This window comes from Lolium rigidum, chromosome 2 (assembly GCF_022539505.1).
Source record: "Lolium rigidum isolate FL_2022 chromosome 2, APGP_CSIRO_Lrig_0.1, whole genome shotgun sequence".
Lineage (NCBI taxonomy): Eukaryota > Viridiplantae > Streptophyta > Magnoliopsida > Poales > Poaceae > Lolium > Lolium rigidum.
This window is the reverse complement of record NC_061509.1, coordinates 185,255,882-185,276,937: the sequence shown is the minus strand read 5'-3', so window position 1 is coordinate 185,276,937 and position 21,056 is coordinate 185,255,882. Positions and strand designations below refer to the sequence as shown.

Below are 21,056 nucleotides of genomic sequence, written 5' to 3'. Positions count from 1 at the left end.
GTAGACAGGGGGGGCGTTGTTTTTTGGTCCAGCCACACGGACTGACCCATTCCTAGCCCAAATATATGCCAGAAATGTGGTCGTGCGCACAAAAGGATGGTGCCTCCCGTAATGCGAGAGGACATGCCGCCGTGCTAGAACCACTGTCGGGGAGGTGCTGCTACTGCCCGGACCTGTGGGGCAACCCCGCCTATGACCCAACCATCCCATGTGGGACATGTGGCTCGGGTTGGAGCACGACCTATGGGTTGTGGCGCCGCGCCTGCTTCGTAGGCGACACACTGAAGGAGTCCCCCCCCCCCCCCACAAGGAGCAGGAGAACGACGACGAAGTGCGCGGCGAGGAACCGTGCAACGACACGAAGGACTACAAGGCACTCGTCAGGCTCGGGTTGTAGGCGGCAACCGTCGAGGAGGAGGACGCCCCGGGCTGCAACCGTACGAGCTATAGCCGAGGATGAGGTCCCCAAGGTCGCCCTCGAGCAGTTCGAGTTGGAGGAGCTCGACAGGTGGGACGGGCTCACGAAGATCATTCGACGTCGACTTGGCACAACAACGTCATCTCGCGGCTCCGGTGTGGGTGGCATTAGCGCTAGCGTTTGCCACCTAGTCCAAGCATGGCATGTGCCACCAAGGCCACGCTTCGTTGGAACTGGAGCCACCTGGAACGGTGGTTCACCCTGGACCCAAACGGACCATTAGAGGACACTACGCCAAATTCGGTCCACGCGCCATCCTAGGAGAAAAACAAATAGATCTCTGAAATCGGTCGGTTGCTAAGTCTAGAGAAGAGGGTGGACCAGACACATATATAGCAATGTCGCGTATTGGCCCTAATGCGCCATTAGTACTGGGGCTACCAGAGGAGCACCTGATCGTGGTGGGCCACTGCGCTATATAGCATAGCACACCACTACCACCTTGCGCCACCACTGCTAGGGATATTACGACTAAGCCTTTTTCTAGTAGTGTAAAGATGATGTAAGGCATCGTCAGGATTTAGAAAACTTAGGAATGAAAATCATTTGCTTCGAGAGATACCGAAGAATACTCGGTTTGGATAAAGTAACTTTTGAGGTTTTATTTAGACTTTCGAACAAAACACCCGAAAAGGTTTCCTTTTTTGTTTAGATTGTTTTACAATGTCTTCTAGATGGTGATGCGGGGCTACACCCTGCTCTATCCTTACTCCGGTGGGTGTGTCTAGCGTCAACGAAGGCCACATGGAGTCATGTGTCGAGGAGATCTCCTGGCATCTGATCGATATTTGTGTTCGTTGGTATGGTTGTACATCAGTCTCTTTCGATCAATGGTTGTCATCATTGCGATAGTTGCAACTTTGGTGCGCTGGTTCTTTGGGATTTTAGCACGATGATTTTTCTTCTACTACAACAAATTTACTACGAAAAGGTTTATCCTGCTCCGGTGATGAATGAGCGGAGGCAGCGGTGCGCCTTGGGCTCGCGCTAGTGTTGTGGTTGGGGGTCTAAAGGGCTATTTGTAGCTCTTTTTTTAATACTTCTGACATTTTTATACCACTTTTAATTATTATTATTACTAATAGATTGGTGGAATTTGGCAAAATAAAAACAAATCTGTCTGTATTTTTCTTTTGACAGTAAAACAAATCTGTTTGTAAAACACACACACACTTCAAACTCTGGTACCGATAGGCTGTATTTTTAATACTTCTGACACTACTCTGTATTTCTGTAGCTCCAAAAGGACCAAAACCCCCCGCAACCCCTCGAACGCTCTCGTCCTCGCCTGTTCCCACTTCTCTCCCCTTTGCTTCTCATGGCAGCCAACGCCGCGGCCGCGGCCTCCCCGGAGGGCGGAGGCGGAGGCGCGCGCCTGGAAGCCGTAGCCATGGACAAGGTGGCGGAGGCGGCCGACGCAGTCGCCGCAGCGTCCACCGCCGGCGAGGTGGTCCGCGCGATCCACGCCGTCGCCGTCCTCCTCTTCCCCGTGGACTCCGCCACCGTCGCTGGTGAGGCTCCGAATCCTAACCCCCCTCAACCCCATCCCCATCTCTCAGTTGCGCCCTCCAGAGGCCTCTGACGCGCTCTCTTCCGCGTGCGCTCCCCTGCAGGTACCGTGGACGAGCCCTTCAGAAGCCAGGTGGGACCCCAAGCCTCAGTTTCATTCATTCGATCACAATTTTTTTGAGGGTTTCGGTTGATTCTGTTGCTGGGAAGCACGGTAGGAGGGTCTATGGAGAATTGGGAGGCCCTCTCTGTGTTTTCACTTGCAATCGGGTAGGATTGTAACTGTAGGAATGCTAGTTTTATGCTTCTAACCATGAGGCTGTCTATTACAAATCAGGATAGAACGGAAAATACAGTTCGCCTGGAGAAATAAGAGATAGCATAAGACGAATTTAGCAAGCTAGCAATACCTTTGCACCAAGCTTAAATGACTGAGAGCTATTATAGGGACTGTTCTAAGCTATATGTAAGAATTAAGGAAGTCGAATGTACAATCTAGGTTTGACTTCAGAAAAATGACTCTGGAAGGAATTACTTCCTTAAAATATTGGAGCATTCATAATTTCTTTCAATAGATAGGTATAAACAAACCTGAGAACATGAATGGTCATATAGAGGGCAAGCAAATTGCAAGATCTGTGAAGCGCCGAACTACTAGTTTTAGGTTATATGTTTATATTATTAATTCATAAAAGTCTGACTGTCTCTGAATGTAGTTATTTTTTTCTGTTTTCATTATATATATTTTTATTTAAACATAATCCACACGAGGTCTAAAAAAGATTGCTTCGGGGAGATGTTATCGTATGCATTTAATGCTTTATAGACCTGAGTCCTTGGTAATGCACACATTACAGAGGACTAGGTTGCATATTTGAGAGAGAGAAAATCAGAGTTCTAGCCTTATAGGCCATGATAGAGCTGGGGTGATGCATCTATTTTCTCTGTTTTCAGATTACCAGTGTTGTCAGCCTCACCCATGATGAAAGGGAGTCTTGGAGGCGCGCTTTTTATCATGGCCCAGCATTTCCTACCATGTCTAAGATATTACTTGGCAGTAAGCTCACTCCTCAAACCTCTCACTGTATGCATATACATTATTACTGAGGTATTTGACACGCATAATGTCCTCATTTGCACATAAGTACTCAGTCTCGTAAACATACACCATTAATGTCATCTGCGAACTGTGTCATACAATCATTTTTTATCTGTTCGACTCATCAGTGTCATGTGTATATGCATTGCTTGACTAGTGATTGTGCCATTAATCAAAACCTGAACCTGGAACTCATAGAGTCTGTTAAAAAGTTATGGTCATAAAATACTATTAAATTATTTCATGCTCAGGTCCATCCTAAAATCATCTATATATATTCACTATACCGTGGGTGGCAGGCAAGAGTGAAGAGAGATTTGCAGCAGAAGTGTTTAGTATTTACTGGATTATACTCGTCGTGTCACATCTGTTTATAATGAAAGAATGCATGTTTGCTCATGTCACTAAAATAGGAGGACTTGGGTAATCTAACGTTCTTTGCCAACTAGTTTTTCATATCGACCCTTTCTTTTTTATATGCTTATTATGTTCTCATAGATTATTATAGTGTTCAGCGGTACCTCATTCACTAAGCTTCTTGCAGTTTGCTAGTCCCATGCAAATGGTTTCTGTTTATAATCCTACTTTTGCACTTTGTTTGTCCAGATATTGCTTTGAAGTGGCTACGGCAGATCCGCAGCTCTACGAGAAAAGAAATCTACGATTCATTTTTTGTCAGAGGTCCTCCTACTGAAGTGATTCAGGCTCTTGTTCCAGCTTTATCTCAAAATGAAGGCTCTAAGGAGGATCATAACATTTTCTGTTTGAACATTGAAAGGTCTATTCTTAAGCAACCCTCTACTTATGATATGTCATCACACCTGAATCTTGTGTCAGTTAAACTGTTTTGGTCTGGACAATTATCAAGCTTTTTTTATTAGACATCAGATAACCCCAACAATTCTCTCTTAGAGCAAGTCCAACAGCACCCTTATAACCACCCCTATACCAAATATAGGGAAGAAATAAGAAAAATATGGCTCCAACAGCTCCCCTATAGCCTCCCCTAAATATTGGTGTCCCCAACTCAACCCCCCTCTCTCCCCTATGCATTGGGGTTGTGGAGGTGCCCCCTATACATGCCCCAATCCATGTTTATGTCTTGTTATAAATCTTACATGTGGGCTCTACATTATTAAAATATATGTGAATATGACATTGGGGAGGAATTATAGGGGAGCTGTTGGAAAGAAGAAAAATATAGGGGAGGAATCTTTTTAGGGGTGTCCCCTACATGAAGATATAGGGAAGAAAATGTAGGGGTGCTGTTGGACTTGCTCTAAGAGCAAGTCCAACAGCACCCTTATAACCACCCCTATACCAAATATAGGGAAGAAATAAGAAAAATATGGCTCCAACAGCTCCCCTATAGCCTCCCCTAAATATTGGTGTCCCCAACTCAACCCCCCTCTCTCCCCTATGCATTGGGGTTGTGGAGGTGCCCCCTATACATGCCCCAACCCATGTTTATGTCTTGTTATAAATCTTACATGTGGGCTCTACATTATTAAAATATATGTGAATATGACATTGGGGAGGAATTATAGGGGAGCTGTTGGAAAGAAGAAAAATATAGGGGAGGAATCTTTTTAGGGGTGTCCCCTACATGAAGATATAGGGAAGAAAATGTAGGGGTGCTGTTGGACTTGCTCTTAGCACACACAAATCTTGCATGACAGTTCAACACTTGAACTATGTAAGTCTTAACTAGTACTCCCGCCGTTCCTGAAAGTAAGGCCTATAAATTTTTTCAAAAGTCAAAACAGTGTAAAGTTTGACCAAGTTTTTAGAAAAAGGTCAAAGTTTACGTCCTTTGACTTCCGAAGAAATTTATAGGCCTTATTTCTGACGAACGGAGGGGGTATCATGCCTTCTTTTTTCTCCTGATGGTTGGTTTGTATTTTTACTGAATCACTATGCTTCAGCCATGTGGTGCCAAACAATTCAGCATGCAGAGTTTTGTGCAGATCCTATCTTGCACTTCCGAGTATTGTATTTTATGTAGCTATAGCAGAAGCAACATGGGAACATTTTCTGATAATCTATTATCAGGGAAGGTTGCTGAGGAAGAGGAGATAACACAATATAACCAAACAAAAAAAGTATACAGATGCAGATCACACTTCATACTCAACCTGTTCTCTTCTACTTGTCATTTAAGAATGTGCACAACTACAGCTAGACATAAAGTATTTGGATTTGTGAGATGAAAATTACTATGTTAGATATTTTCATCAAAAGCATGCTATATTGGTTAATTTTGCTAGCAATAATTAGAAAAAACATTGGCCAAAGATGTGTGGAGACTATTGATGTCCAAAGTTGTCCAGTTAAAAATAAAAAGGGAGGTAATCGCTTATATGATATCTTAATATATTTAACTGGTCGTTTCAAGTTGGCTCTTGAAAGCTGCTGAACGATTTAGCGGAGCTAAGGGGCATATGTGGTAAGGACAGATGGAAGTGTGGAACAATTGAATGGAGACAACATAGTGTCATGAAGAGCAATTGATTGCACAATTCAACAATCTGTAATTATTATTTTAACTCCTAAAGTTAACCAAGATTAGTTTCTGATGTATGAACTCCTTGAAGTTTGTTCCTATGGTATTTCTCCAACTATAATCTTAAGCAAGAAAATATTGTAAAAGTAAAAAGCAGGCCACTCTATATCTCTTTGACCACTCGTCTACCCCATAAGACAATACTTGATGCATTCCTGCTAGTTGTTTTTGCTTTGTTATTGATATTTTTATGATTTTCCCTTCATTGTAGGATATTAGTTCTATGCTTGATTGAGAATAAGGGGGTGTGCCAGATTGTTGAAGAGTTTACCTTTTCCAATAAGCAAGATGATGGCATTCTCAACCCAGAAAAATCGACTTTCATCTCAAGGGTTGCACAATTACTTGCATCTATTCCAGATAAAGCAACAATGGGAGCCGCATCTGCTCTTACATCATCGTATCCTTGTTGTATCTGCTGTATATCTTCAAGTCTAAATTAAATCACTCAGGGTTCTTCCCTGCTTAATTTTCTCATTCCATCCTTCTAGCATGTTTCAATGTGAGTGGGTCGCAAGTATAGAATGGTCTAAATGCGGGTTTGGTTAGGGGGTGGGGGAAGGACTTAATTAATTAATTTTCTCCATTATTTGGCACAATATTCACTTGAAATTTGAAGTCCTTAACACAAGCAAGATCATTCTTCAAGAGTGTTGTCAGCCAACTTCTTGTTCGAGCTGAAGAAGCAGCTATCGAGTCATCTGCTGACAAAGATGGCAATGAACAGGGTGTGCTAAGTCCCGTGTTCCTCTTTGTGGGTCAAGTGCTATCGCGTATTAGCCGTCGTGGGTCTACTGGTGAGATCTCATCTCTCAGAATGCAAATTCATGTGCGCTGTTGACTTGCTTATTCTTGAAATTTACATTTACAAATTCTCAAATCATTTCGACAAACAGTGTGCCCAATTCTGGTTGTGACAGTAATGATTCTGCCATGTCGTTTGGTAGGATACAATAATTGTAGTACATTCAACTCCTTATGCTTCAGGTTGGCATCTTGATTCTGCATTTATGTGATCTACTACTATGGCTTGGATGAGGAGGCAGCTTCTTTTCCACTCTTTGTAATGCTTTTGACATGGATATGATTACTACCACTACAATCGGTTGGTTGATTTGATTTAAAAGTAAATTTCAGTTTACACTCGGTTCCTGTTTTTAGCTGTTGTCTGCAATCCCAATTTCTTCGAAGTTGACCAGACTTGGGCCAATGGATTGGATCTCCTGATAGTTAGCATATCAAGTACCTGGTCCACAACAATTTATATTTCATAAGATTTTTACCCTTTTTTTACTATCGTTATGGCACATAAAAGGCATCAGGATCTTCATGTCTGATAAGACACATTGATCTTTTCAGGCGTTTTAGTTGCTGAATTGATTCCTATGATCCGTAATCATTTACAGAGATGTGTCGCATCAGATCGTAAGACGATAATTCCTGACATGGTCAAGAATGTTTCTCAGTCTCGATTTTGGTTCAATGTGGTTGAAGCATTGAGAGATCAACATTCTATTGAAAGATTGACTGAAGAGATGTTGCTCCAACTCGCATCACAACATATAAGTGATGAAGAAGCTTACTGGATTTTGTGGACGCTGTTTAATCAGAGTATCATGCATATGACTGTTATGAGGTGAGATAGTACCTATGACCACTTTAATTGTACTAAATACTGTAAGTGCTTGTTCTAGCTTAGCTACTTCCTTAGTCCACTGTCTATTTGGCATGCTATGTTACTATGTGAAAGGAAGTATACTTGAAAAGGCTTCCTTGGCCAGGATTTAGTTCACAAATTTCCAATTTGACAAGTATGCAAACCAGTATTTGTCACTGCAGGGTTCCCTTTTTCTCTCTGTGAAGATTGTTGTGTGGATGCTGACTAGTACTCCCTCTGTCCCATAATATAGGATGTTAGTATATTGGTTGTAATAAGATCTTATATTATGGGACGGGGGGGAGTACATGTTAATCTGCCCGGTATGTGTTCATTAAATTTGTTGAATGCGTTGTATGTGGTTTAGTTGTCAATGGTTACAGATTATTTTGTGATGATGTCTTTTGCATGCCATCATTGCCATATGGTTCAGCGTTGCATGTTCAGGTAACATCCAATAAGCTTGTCCGTGATATGTTTGGTGTCTGCCACGATGTTCCTTCATGGAATGGTGGACATGTAAGGTATAGATGTTGAAGACAGATATCTAGGAAAAGCATGGATGTATAAGCATAAGTTATAGATGTCTAAGCATAAAGTAATATTTGCTCATATCAAGGATCTAACATTTGCTTCGATTGGAAAGCTATATTTTCTTGATATGTTGTCATGTCTAAGGCTCCAAGCTCTTCTTTTTTCTAATTTTCTTTAGTCTGCATGTTAGGTGATAAGGCAATTAATATTGTTCAGGCCCTTTAAAAAAAATAATTTACTGTTGCTGTTTTACTATGATGGACAAACACATGGTCCATGTATGTTCAACTATTATTAGATCGTCCAAACCTGCATGACTTTGAAAGCAATTTATTAAATTGCTTCTTTCTTATAAATTATACCCTTTTCTTTTGCTTAACATAAATTTTGCTGTGCTTCAGGGCAATGTTTATTGACAAATTTTTGCTCTGGAAAACATTTCCTTTATGCTGCCTGAGATGGATTCTTCACTATGCTGTCTTTGAGTTTCCACCAAATTCAGTCATGGAAACTCAGATTCAAAAGACATCAAACTTCATAGTTACATTGCAAACCTTAGTTAGTATTTGGTCCAAGAAAGAGTTTGTTCAGTCATATTCAGTGGAGCAACAAGCTTGTATCCTTTGAGGCACTTAAAACTATATTGTTCATTTTTTTTTAAATGTATATTGTTCATTTATCAATGCAAGTTATCATCTGGCATTCTTCTCCTTAAGCAATATGCAGATATCACTGCAGCAATAGGGTTATGTTTGGAGAACATGTCAAAAAGAGAATTAGAGATGACTAAAGATGTATTGAATTGTATTCTTCAAGGAGTAACCTGTAAGTACTTCTCTTGCCTTGCATCAGCTTACCAGAATGCGGTTAGCAGTTTAGCACAATCATAATATCTATTCAATGAATGTTGTTTTGATTATAGGTAGGTTAGAGAGCCCAATTGATTTAGTCCGGAAGATGGCCAGTGCCGTTGCATTGACATTTTCTAAAATTGTTGATCCGAAAAATCCTCTTTACCTTGATGACGACTGTTCTGAGAATGTTGACTGGGAGTTCGGGGTTCTTTCCCCAAAGAGGATCAAAGCTCCTTCACATGATGTAGAACTTGGAAGCAAATCAAAACCATGTTCACGTGATGAGAACAGGAGAAATGCTGGTGAGAAAAAGGCAAAGGCTATCAGGCATGATATTTCAGACAACAGAGTAAAAATCGTAGAGATCAAATCATTAGATTCTGATGAAATGTCTGGTGCTGCTACAAATTTTGAGGAACACTGTGATGAGGAAAGCATGGACATTGATGCTTCCAGTGATTCCTCGCTGGAGCCATATGATCTATCAGATGATGACACAGATTTGCAGAAGAATTTCACACATCTAAGTGATCTTGCTGCTGCACTACGAAAACCTGACGATCTGGATGGTGTAAGTTTCCACTTACTGTTACGAATACTTCATACAAAACTACTGCACAATCCTGACCTTTTTTTTTTTGTCTTCACAAGGTTGAAAGAGCTCTTAGTTCTGCTGAAAAACTTGTGAGAGCATCACCTGATGAATTGCGCCACAACGCAGGCGACCTTGTTCAAGCACTGGTGCATGTACGTTGTTCTGATGCTGCAATGGAAGGCGAGGAAGATTCTGCTGAAGAAAAGCGACAGAAGGCATTAGTCGCCTTGCTGGTAACCAACCCATTTGAATCATTAGATGTTCTGACCAAATTGCTATATTCATCGAGTGTGGATATAAGTCAGCGTATTTTAGTTATCGATGTTATGACTGAGGCAGCGCAGGAGCTTGCTGAAACTAAAATTATAAATAAACAACAGCGGCATGGGAACTTAATTTCTGATACTTCCCCGTCCTGGTTGGTTCCTAGTGACAGAGGACCTCTTGGCGCAAGCCCTTGGAGAGAGGTCTCAGAACCAGGATCACTTTTGAGTTGGTCACACCGTTATGAAAGAGAAGTTCCATCTAGATCAGGTCAGGTTAAATCAGGAAAATCTCGCAAATGGGGTCTCAGGAAAGCAAAAGATTTGCAGGTGGAGGGGTCAAAAAACAAATTTCCTTTGTATGCTGCTGCATTTATGCTCCCTGTTATGCAAGGATATGACAAAAGAAGACATGGGGTGGACCTGCTCAATCGGGACTTTGTTGTCCTCGGTAAATTGATATACATGCTTGGTGTCTGTATGAAGTGCATGGCCATGCATCCGGAAGCATCAGCTCTTGCCCCAGCTCTTCTGGATATGATAGGATCTAGGTATTCCATGTCAGGATAAATATTTTCGCTGTTAGGGACCTTATGTGGTAACGAATTGTCGTTGACATGATTTTTTTTTCTTCAGGGAGATTTCGCAGCATGCTGAAGCATATGTGAGAAGGTCTGTGTTGTTTGCAGCTTCTTGTATATTGATTGCTTTGCACCCGTCGTATGTGGCATCCATTCTTATAGAAGGCAACCGGGACATTTCTACTGGTTTAGAATGGATACGCACATGGGCCTTGCAAATTGCTGAAGCTGATCCTGATACAGAGTGCACATCGGTGAGTACTCCTACCATCTTGCAGAATGAATCAGTTCTTGGTCTCTTCTACGCCATCTGTATTAGCCATGATAGGATAATAAGCACATAGCAAGCGTTATATGTAAATTGACCATTATTGTACAATATTTGATTTTTGACTGCACAAATATCTCTGATAATGTAAACTAAGCTAACTACTAGTTCGTCTGCTATTAACCTTGTATTGTCTCAGTCTTTTTACTTGCTAAGTAGGAGTAGCTAACCATCTTTATATTCGCCGGGTACTGTTCTCTCGGTAATGTGTGAAGATAAACCAATTACTGATATGTTTGATATGCAGTTACTCTTTCCACTTGTTACTAAATATTGACTCCCCATGTTTGTTTCCTAGATGGCCATGAACTGCCTGCGACTACACTCCGAGATGGTCCTTCAGACATCACGCTCTTTGGAATCTGCGGAACATTCGAAGGCTGGCACCAGGGCCCTATCTTCTAAGCTTGATAACATTATAATACCATTTGCAAACATGATGTAGTGGTAAAATTGTAAAGCGAATTTTGCTCATTTGTATTAGTACACGTACTACAACTTTTTTGTTTGTTTAGGGTGTATACTAGAGCAGCGAATTCTGCCTAGAGGGTTTATGCCTTTTCTCTAGCTAGCTATTAACTTTTATAGGGAAATAGGGTTTATGTCTCAAACTAGAGCAGTAGCGCCTGGTCTTGGACTTCCATACTCTTTAACCTTATATGGTCAGTTCAGTTGGTCTAGAATGTTGTCCACGATTTTGAGCGTAGACTGTCTTTTTGAAAACTGTTGAGCCTAACCTGTTCCACATTGGTATGAAATCTTTTCAATATACGAGTATTAAATAAAACTGTGATAAAATCTTGTACTCCATGTACATTTAGTTATTTCAAAAGCATAACACATACATTTTCCACATATTTAGAATACTACCTCCATGCATAAATAGACGTCTAAGATTCGTCTAAATCTAATGTATCTAGATGCTATCTCGTGTTTAAATACATCCAGAGATTTAGACAAACCTCGGAGATCTATTTATAGACGGATGGAGTATTTCAGTAGTTCTTTTTAATCCTTTGCCCTCTTCCTCTCGTGAGAGGCAGCGGCGACGCTGGACTCCTTCCAATCTTCGGCTAGGGCGTTGGGCCTGGTTCCATCTCCCTCCGCTTGCCGCTCTGGTGGCGGCATGAGGAAGGGGGGACCTCGTTCCTCCGTTCTGGCTGAGTAGTTAGGGTTAGGTTTTGTCTTCCATGGTGCATCGCCCGAACGAATAAATCTGCCTTGATTCTACTCCCACACTGGTGATGACCTCTTGGGCGGTGTCTCGGGGTTGATGGCAACGTGTGTTGTTCAGTCCTCCAGATCGGCATCATGGTCTTCTCGCCGGTCTTCAGATCTAGCAAGATCTAGTGGTCTGTTCAAGCGGGGATGGCGTGGCAACGGTGGCATCCTTGTGGTGGACTTGTGTCCTCATGCTCTGTCATTGCGATGGCGCTCGCTCCAGCGGCGGAGCGGAGCTCCGAAGGGTTTTCAGGACTGTAATTTGCAGTTGCGATAACTAGAAGATGGTGAATCTTGTGCTAGGTTTGTGGTTGGAGGCAGACAAATCTGGATTCCTTCTCCGACACCGTCGCGCGAGGGTGCAAGATCTGGAGCTCGATGCTGATTCTTTCAACGGCAATGGCTCTACCTTTGGCAGGCTACCTTGGAGATCCGCAAAGCTGCTGGACATCGATGGAGCCGTATCGAGCTCGGGTGAAGAGGTAGTCCGTCCACCTTTCCTTGGGTGGTTGCTACGGTGATGCCAGAGGTTGAGTGACAGACATTCGTATTTTGCTCAAGGGTTGTTTCTTCGGCCAGGATTGTAATTTTCTTTTCTGGCCGAGGGTCTAGGGTTCTCCTATCCTTTCAGTTCTACCATGTCGATGTTTACGTGGCTTGTAATTTGAGTATTTGTATTTTATAAATAATACACGTATTACCTAAAAAATCCAAATATGTTTAATCGTAATTGCATTACGAATTCCTTTAGATTTCAACAAATAGCATATATCAATGTGAAATATAGGTCTCTCACACGGACAGGAGTTAAGCTCTGCCACGAACCGGAAGTCACACGGGCACGGTGCCGGCAGCGCGGCCTTCCCGGCTATTGATCACGACGCGTTACAATAGGTCGGTTGGTTGAAGTAGAAAAGGCCGACGCGAACTCGGACTGTCGCAGAGAGATCTGTTTCTTCTTTTTACGAATTGGTTGTTTGAGAGATCCCGTTGGCGCCACGAAAAAGAAGATGACTGGTACTAATACGCATGGAAGAAGAGTCGGACACGATCGAGCCCGAAGGAGCATATATGGATGCTGCAGAACAGTCACGAACTCACAACCCCTGCCCTTCCCTGATCACACCGTGTGACCAGCACAATAGCAGGAAAGAATCCACCTTTCATCCCTCGATCGGCGGCGATGATGCAGCGCGCCGTGAATCCCTGGGCCTTTGCTCGCCCTCCGCCGCCCGGCTTCGGATTCTCCTTCGCTCGGCAGCCCGTCGCCGACTTGCCCGCACGTCGTCGACCTCCGCCCCCCGGCTTCGAATTCTCCTACGCTCGGCAGCTCGTCGCCGACTTGCCCGCCCGTCGTCGACCTCCGCCCCCCGGCTTCGAATTCTCCTACGCTCGGCAGCCCGTCGCCCGTCTTCGAACCCCGCCCCCCAGCATCGGATTCTTCTGCGATCAGCTGCCCGTCGACGACGTGCCCGCCCTGCTCCCGCCATCGCCCAGCGAGATCCCCGTGCAACCGAAGCTCCCAAAGCGCGCGGCGCCGCCGCCCGTATCCACAGCCGTCTCCGAGAACGAGAAGCCCTCCACTACGAAGCGCCGGCGGGTGTGCTCCGACTACGAAGACGACATCGAAGCCAACCTCCGGAGGACGGAGCGGAGCCCCAAGGAGCGGCCGCGGCCGGACTACCTGAAGACGGTGCAGCAGGACCGGGTGAGCCCGTCGGACCGCGCCCGCATGATCGACTGGATGGACGACTTCGTCCGGAACCACGACCTCGTCGACGGCACGCTCCACCACGCCGTGGCCTACGTCGACCGTGTCCTGTCGGTGCGAGCCATGAGGAAGCATACCGACCACGAGCTCCGCCTCCTGGGCGCCGTGGCCATCTTTGTTGGAAAGTAATCAAACTTGTCTGGGTCCTAATTGAGACCGGTTAGATTATTTTCAGCAATGTGTCTTAGTACTAGTTGTAGTCGTTTGGTTTAGTCTAGATAGGAAAGTCTAGTCTGAGTCGGTTTGCTATTCCTATTCCTGTACGTGTCAAGCAGTTTTGCTGCTATAAATAAAATCCAAAAACAACCGATGAAGCTTACGGGCTGAGGAAAAACAAATCGTGTTTCGTGGATTGTGTTTGCTCGTCGAATCGCTGGGTGTGTTGCGTTTCCGGCCGGCCGACGTGCAAGTTTAGCTAGCTGAATCGATCCACCTGCCAGGGTGCTAGCTATTTGGAGCGTACGTGCAACTCGACGTAAGTGCTCGTGTAGGTACGTTGTCTTGCCGGACTATACTCGTCAGTAGAAGCTGCGCCAACAATTGGTATCAGAGCCGCCGGGTTCGACGTCGTCGGGGGGAGCGACGACTAAGATCATGGCTGCGGACGGAGGTATCATGTTTGGCCAAGTTCCAATGCTGACGAAGAGCAACTACTCGATTTGGGCGATCAAGATGAAGGCGTTGATGCGCGGTGCAAAAATCTGGAACGCGGTAGAGCCAGAGGATGGCAAGGCCGTCGACGAGACGATGGATCAGAGAGCTTTGACGGCCATCTATCAAGGTGTCCCAGAAGATTTGATTCCCTTGATCGCCGAGAAGAAGACGTCCGCGGAAGCTTGGGAGGCGATTAAGACAAATCGGTTGGGAGACGATCGCATCAAGGAGGTGAGGGTGCAAGCGCTCAAGTCCGAGTTCGATAGGCTCCAGATGAAGGACACTGAATCAGTTGACGACTTCGCTCTCAGGATGACAACCATCACCAATGAGATACGTCTGCTCGGAGAAAAGTTCGAGGATTCAAACTCTGTCAGGAAATTTCTCCGAGCCGTGCCGTCCAAATTTCTCGAGATTGCATCCGCAATAGAGCAATTTGGCAATCTCAAGACAATGACCATGGAGGAGGTTACTGGAAGGTTGAAGGCTCACGAGGAACGGCTTCGAGGCTCCGCTGATGAAAAGGATGATGGGCAACTTCTCTTGACTAGATCTGAGTGGATAGCAAGAGAGCGTCGTGGCAACAATCGCCGCGATAAATCCAAGGACGAGTGCTTCAAGTGTCATGAACTTGGACATCATGCTCATGAGTGTCCTGAAAAGAGGATCGATTGGAAGAAGAAGAACGTGGCGGGTTGCTATCAAGTATTTGAGGATGAACCGGCATTGCTCTAAGTGTTGAGTAATGAAAAGAAAAAAAGAAAAAAAGAAAAAAAGAAAAAAAGAAAAAAAGAAGAAAAAAATAGTAGGTAGGTGTGTCGTCGAGTCAAGTGTTTAAGGTGTGCACGGTGTTCCGTGAGTTGTGTCCATGTCCTCGTGGAGCGTCCTGGTTGCGGCCAGCAGGGTTCGGTGAGATGCCGAAGGCGGACGGTGCTAGGTGAAAGGTACCGTAAAGCGAGGAGGTGTGCAAGCAGTAGAAGGAGAAGCTACTGCAAGCAAGTACAAGAGGAGTATGGTGCGAACCGAGTGCGAGGATGCCAGCAATAGCGGTGGCACATAGGTGCGAACCGAGTGCGGCAGGGGCCGAGCAATGGCGGTGGCAAAACATTGCAGAGCAAAGGAGGTGCACTGCATGTTTCCTGCGTGGTCATACTGACTGTACGGATACATGTTAGACAAGTTTAGATTAGGGACAGATTGTTGGAAAGTAATCAAACTTGTCTGGGTCCTAATTGAGACCGGTTAGATTATTTTCAGCAATGTGTCTTAGTACTAGTTGTAGTCGTTTGGTTTAGTCTAGATAGGAAAGTCTAGTCTGAGTCGGTTTGCTATTCCTATTCCTGTACGTGTCAAGCAGTTTTGCTGCTATAAATAAAATCCAAAAACAACCGATGAAGCTTACGGGCTGAGGAAAAACAAATCGTGTTTCGTGGATTGTGTTTGCTCGTCGAATCGCTGGGTGTGTTGCGTTTCCGGCCGGCCGACGTGCAAGTTTAGCTAGCTGAATCGATCCACCTGCCAGGGTGCTAGCTATTTGGAGCGTACGTGCAACTCGACGTAAGTGCTCGTGTAGGTACGTTGTCTTGCCGGACTATACTCGTCAGTAGAAGCTGCGCCAACAATCTTCGTGTCCGCCAAGTACGAGGACGGCCAGCGCACCTTGGCGAAGCTGGACCCCGACAAGATCTCCTGGTACGTCGGCGGGTCCGCCACGAGGGAGGAGGTGCTCGACGTGGAGCGCCGCATGGTGGTGGCGCTCGGGTACCAGCTCGGCGGCCCCACGGCGCACACCTTCGTCAGCCGCTTCACCAAGCACGCCCAAGGAGAGGAGGAGCTGAAGATCCAGCGAATGGCGCATCGGCTCGCCGACGAGTCCCTGCGCAACTACGCCTGCCTCGGGCACCTGCCATCCGTCGTGGCGTCGTCTGCAATCTTCCTGGCGAGGTCTGCGCTGCTCAACCTGCCGGACGTACCGGCGTGGAGCTCGGAGATACAGGAGCTCACGGGGTACGACGTCACGAACTTGGCCGGATGCCTGCATGCTATGCGCCCAGTCGCTCACTTGTGAGTTGTGACCCAAAACCGAGAGCAAATTTTGGCAGATCGTACAAGTGTAGAAGAATTGTAAAATCTCTTTGTAAAGTTCGTGCATATGCATCTGAAACAGAGCAATTGTTGGGAATATTGTCTCTCCCTGTGAATTGAACTGCTGTACATCAATCTCAGCTTTTATTGCTGGTTATATATATTTTTCCATTTCATTTGCAATGGCCAAGATCTAGGTGATTTATTTCTAATGCATTCAATTGTGACGTTTTGAATTTTCGAGTAGGAACTTCTAGTACTAGCTTTGTTTGTGAGAACTTGTGAGCTTTATTAATTCAAACACATAGGGTTACAATAAGCCAAGAGGTTATGTTCTAAACACTGATGACTCACCCCAGACCCAAAGAGACCACATTATTGCATGCAAATTTAGCGTAATTGCGAGCTGAATGGTTTGCTGTGCGGTGGACTAAAATAAAAGATTCAAAAGAATAACTAGCTCATGAACATCATATAGGATCGGCAAAATAATTGACTGATCTTTTCGTTCTGCTTCGAGATACACACTAACTCAGCACAATCTACCTCAAAGAGTTGCCAATTATAGTCCTTATCCACCGCGAGAGAAACAGCATCTCGCGGAGCTAGAGCTTTCATGGTTAAGAGGATCAGAGAATCCCGAGTACACCTTGCAACATGCCCAATTTTTTGTCTTTTGATGCAAAAGTGGTTTCCTTGAGTTCCTTTTTATTATTTTTAGTATTTTGAAATATTTTGAATGTTAGCCACTTAAGCAACTCTTTGAACATTTGCGACTCTAATTTATTTGAAGTTTTGATAGTGGATTGAATATTATCTTTATGCCACTAATGTCACCCCACAAAAAAGAGACCTGAGAATGTTCTGTGTGGAGGTTTGTTTTGATAGGGATCTGATGGTTGCAAGTGCACAACTAGTTTCGAAATATGAGTATCGAACCACAGAGAGCTATCGGTTGAGGTCTTTATCCCCCTCATTACTATCTACCAAAGGATACTTGTAAGTTGTCTTTGATCTCAAGTAGGAGTGTTTAAAAGAGGGGTTGTGTTTGTTTGCGAGAAAGTAAATGAAAGCAAGTAAAGTAACAAGTGCGTTGGGATTTGTGTTAGAACTCAATAAGGCTAAAATGTTCTCAGGATGTAGGATATACCACTAGCATGTGAGAATTAATTATGATTAGGATAACCTATATTTTTCGTCATGATATGTGTGGCACTAGTAGAAAAAGAGGCTTCCATACGCCCCCTTTAGTCCCCAAAATGTCCGAACCGCGACTAATGGGGTCTTTAGTCGCGGTTCGGGAGGCGACCCGCGACTGAAGGTTTGGGCCTAGCGGGCTCGGTCGACAGCTGGTGGACGGGAGGGGCTTTAGTCCCGGTTGGCCTGGACAACCACGACTAAAGGTCCTCAGGCCTGGCCCGAAGGCCTTTAGTCGCAGTTGGCCAGGCCAACCGGGACTAAAGGCCCATCCCTATAAATGCACTTTAGCACACTTCACTTACCAACTTGGCGTGCCACTTCCATTCACTAAAGCATGTAGCGCACGACGCCCTGTCGGAGGAACAAGATAAAGGAGAAGCGGCGCCGTGCCTATAAAAGGAGCATCGATACGCCTTGGCAAGCAGACCAACAAGCCAACCTAGCATCGATACGCCTCGGGAAAATTTTCATGCAAGCCCGTGAAATACTCCATCTCCTCTAATAGTGTTGGGGAAAGGGTTGGAAAATCTCCCGTGGCGCAACTTCTCGAAGATGTCGTTGGTGCACACGCCCTATGGCATCTTCGGAAGTTGCGCCTCAGGAAATTTTTCCTGCAAACCCGTGAAAGACTCCATCTCCTCTAACAGTGTTGGGGAAAGGGTTGGAAAATCTCCCGTGACGCAGCTTCGCGAAGATGTCGTTGGTGCACACGCCCTACGGCGTCTTCGGATGTTGCGCCTCGGGAAAATTTTCCTGCAAGCCCGTGAAAGACTCCATCATCTCGTCTAACAGTGTTGGGGAAAGGGTTGGAAAATCTCCCGTGGTGCAGCTTCTCGAAGATGTCGTTGGTGCACACGCCCTACGGCATCTTTGGAAGTTGCGCCTCGGATATTTTTTCCTGCAAGCCCGTGAAAGACAGAGGCGGGAAGAAATGTCGGGAAGACAGAGGCGAGAAGAAATGGCGGGAAGACGGGGCGGGAAGACAGGAGGCGTGAAGACTGAGGCGGGAAGAAATGGTGGGAAGCGGGGGGCGGGAAGACAGGAGGCGGGAAGACAGATGCGGGAAGAAATGGATTTTTCTGAATTTTTTGATAAATTATTTGTATTTTTCTGATTTTAAAATGAATTAGTTTTATTTTTATGAATTTTTTGATATATTATTTGTATTTTTCTGATTTTGAAATGAATTATTTTTATTTTTATGAATTTTTTGATATATTATTTCCATTTTTAAGATTTTGAAATGAATTAGTTTTATTTTTCTGAATTTTTTGATATATTATTTGTATTTTTAAGATTTTGAAATGAATTATTTTTATTTTTCTGAATTTTTTGATATATTATTTGTATTTTTAAGATTTTGAAATAAATTAGTTTTATTTTTCTGAATTTTTTGATATATTATTTGTATTTTTAAGATTTTTAAATGATTTACTTTTATTTTTCTGATATTTTTTTTAAACAGAAAAAACACCTTTAGTCGCGGTTGGTGGGTTTTTTCCGCGGGAACCAAGAATTCGGGCGAAAAAACCACCAACCGCGACTAAAGGGGCGCCCCTATAAATTTGCGCGGGCACGAACGGCCGCGCCACATTGTCTTCTCCGCCGAAGTTACAGAGTACGCTGCCCCCTCCGTATATGCGTGGGGTAGTCAGTGTTTCTCTCTCTCCTCTCTCTCGCCTTTTCGCCACTGCCCTTTCGCCACCGCCACCTAAAAGGATCGTATGCCGCACCTAGAGGGGGGGGGTGAATAGGTGCTAACCAATTTTTAGTTCTTTTTCAATTTAGGCTTGACACAAAGGTAAATTCTCTAGATATGCAACTAAGTGAATTTACCTATATGACAAGGTAACCAACTAAGCAAGATATAGCTACGCAATATATAGGAGATAGAATAGGATAGAGGTAACCGAGAGTGGAGCACGCGATGACACGGAGATGATTCCCATAGTTCCCTTCCTTTGCAAAAAGGTACGTCTACGTTTGGAGGAGTGTGGTTGCTACGAAAGCCAAACCAACAACCACGAAGGCTTCACTCAGATCTCCTATGAGCAACGCCACGAAGGCCTAGCCCACTTCCACTAAGGGATTTCCTCGAGGCGGAAACCGGGCCTTTACAAGGTTCTTGGGGCACACATCCACAACCGAATTGGAGGCTCCCAAATCTGTAACAACACAACAATCAACAACAATACATCAACACAAATCAACTAGGGATCCAAAGAGGAACACTAGCAAGAGGGCCCTCAAACAAATGAGGGGGAAATGTAAATCGCTTCGGTGAGGATGTAGATCGGTGTCTTCTCCTTCGAATCTCCAAAGATCAAGAGCTTTGGTTGGGGGAGGAAGGAGATCTTGCAAATCTTGTGTTCTTGAGGTGGCTCTAATGGTGGTGAAGCTTGGCAGATTTTTGTGCAATGATTGAGCAACTTGTCCCATTGGAGAAGAGAGCTATTTATATGATTGGAGCTCTTAGATCTTACCGTTTGGACGTTTTTCAGTAACACCGTAAGTTCTGGCCAGGAGGGCTGGAAGTTCCGGCCAAGAGGACCGGAAGTTCCGGCCAAGAGGACTGAATTCCGAGCGGACAAGTCCGGCAGACTACTGAGGTTGAGGCGGAACTCAGGGCGGAACTTCCGGTGACCGGAAGTTCCGGCCAAGTTCCGGAATTCCGAGAAAACCATACTTGGACATACCGAGCCACAAACTTGCACGATTCCGGAACTTGCCCGGAAGTTGGGCGGAAGTTCCGCTGGCCGGAACTTCCGGCCTGCTTCGCCGGAACTTCCGGCCAGCCTACGAAAACTTCCAACTGAGTAGGAGCGACGATGGCTCACGCGAGCGGAGCAACGGGGCGGAAGTTCCGCCAGCGGGGCTGGAACTTCCGCCAGAAATGAAAAACCTGCATAGCCTTCAGGACAGACATACCATACCACCAGCCAAGTATATATCTTGAAATCTTGTACCTGTCTACATCAACACACATAAATATATACCTAGTGTTGACATCAAACACACAAAACCCAAAAGGGCGGGAAATGTTCTTTCAATCTCCCCCTTTTTGGTGTTTGATGACAACACAAGTATTTGCAAGGAATGAATAATGTAAACAACAAGAATGTGAGAGATATAGAGGAGCTCCCCCTATTTATGAGCAATACAACATAAGAAGCTCCCCCTATATCTTGCATCCGTCTTCCATGGGTTAGCAATACAACATAGTGATAAGCATATATATAAATAGATCATGCACACATAGATAACCATAGAAGACTCACATCCGGAGTTTACCATACACAACGATAAGGTTCCATACACATAGATAAGGTTCACAAACCACATAAAAACTAAGAACATAGTTCGACACCACAAAATATAAATGGAATCACAAGCGATAAAAATCAAAGCCAACACGAGCTTGTGACTCCCCCATGCAAATACCCAACGGAGAGCAACCTAATAAGGTCTCACTCTCCCCCTTTGGCACCAAGGCACCAAAAAGGGACAGGAGAAACTACACGTCCCAAGGGTCGGCGTTAGCCCAGCCGGGAGGAAGATCCGATGGAGCGCCAGGGTAGGGTGGAGTGCGAGGAGGAGACTCGATCTCGAGACCATCTGGAGGGAGAGGAACACCATGCTGAGAAACCCACTCAGCCTCCGGAGT

At 44.8% G+C, this 21,056-nt stretch overlaps 2 protein-coding genes across 2 annotated transcripts; both read left to right on the top strand.

Annotated features, from left to right (window-relative positions):
• Positions 1-74: 74 nt before the first annotated feature.
• LOC124690387 (telomere length regulation protein TEL2 homolog) lies at positions 75-11,162 on the top strand. The gene is made up of 14 exons (XM_047223777.1): positions 75-269; positions 1,716-1,989; positions 2,092-2,120; positions 2,942-3,044; positions 3,693-3,864; positions 5,861-6,049; positions 6,286-6,446; positions 7,009-7,285; positions 8,242-8,456; positions 8,567-8,665; positions 8,763-9,265; positions 9,346-10,103; positions 10,189-10,387; positions 10,760-11,162. Exons 1-14 carry the CDS (start codon positions 75-77, stop codon positions 10,904-10,906), a joined length of 3,321 nt encoding a protein of 1,106 aa, XP_047079733.1. The 3' UTR covers positions 10,907-11,162.
• A 2,264-nt stretch (positions 11,163-13,426) lies between these two features.
• Positions 13,427-16,175, top strand: LOC124690386 (cyclin-F2-2-like). The gene is made up of 2 exons (XM_047223776.1): positions 13,427-13,553; positions 15,718-16,175. The coding sequence occupies exons 1-2, from the start codon at positions 13,427-13,429 to the stop codon at positions 16,173-16,175; spliced, it is 585 nt and encodes a 194-aa protein (XP_047079732.1).
• Positions 16,176-21,056: the final 4,881 nt, after the last annotated feature.

Bases quoted from the DNA above. Each gene is read 5' to 3' on its own strand.
- LOC124690387 (XM_047223777.1), top strand. From the start codon at position 75: ATGTGGTCGTGCGCACAAAAGGATGGTGCCTCCCGTAATGCGAGAGGA. The intron at 270-1,715 runs GTAGGCGACACA...GTATTTCTGTAG, and splicing joins TGTGGCGCCGCGCCTGCTTC to CTCCAAAAGGACCAAAACCC. The intron at 10,388-10,759 runs GTGAGTACTCCT...TTTGTTTCCTAG, and splicing joins CTGATACAGAGTGCACATCG to ATGGCCATGAACTGCCTGCG.
- LOC124690386 (XM_047223776.1), top strand. From the start codon at position 13,427: ATGGACGACTTCGTCCGGAACCACGACCTCGTCGACGGCACGCTCCAC. The intron at 13,554-15,717 runs GCGCCGTGGCCA...CGTCAGTAGAAG, and splicing joins CCACGAGCTCCGCCTCCTGG to CTGCGCCAACAATCTTCGTG.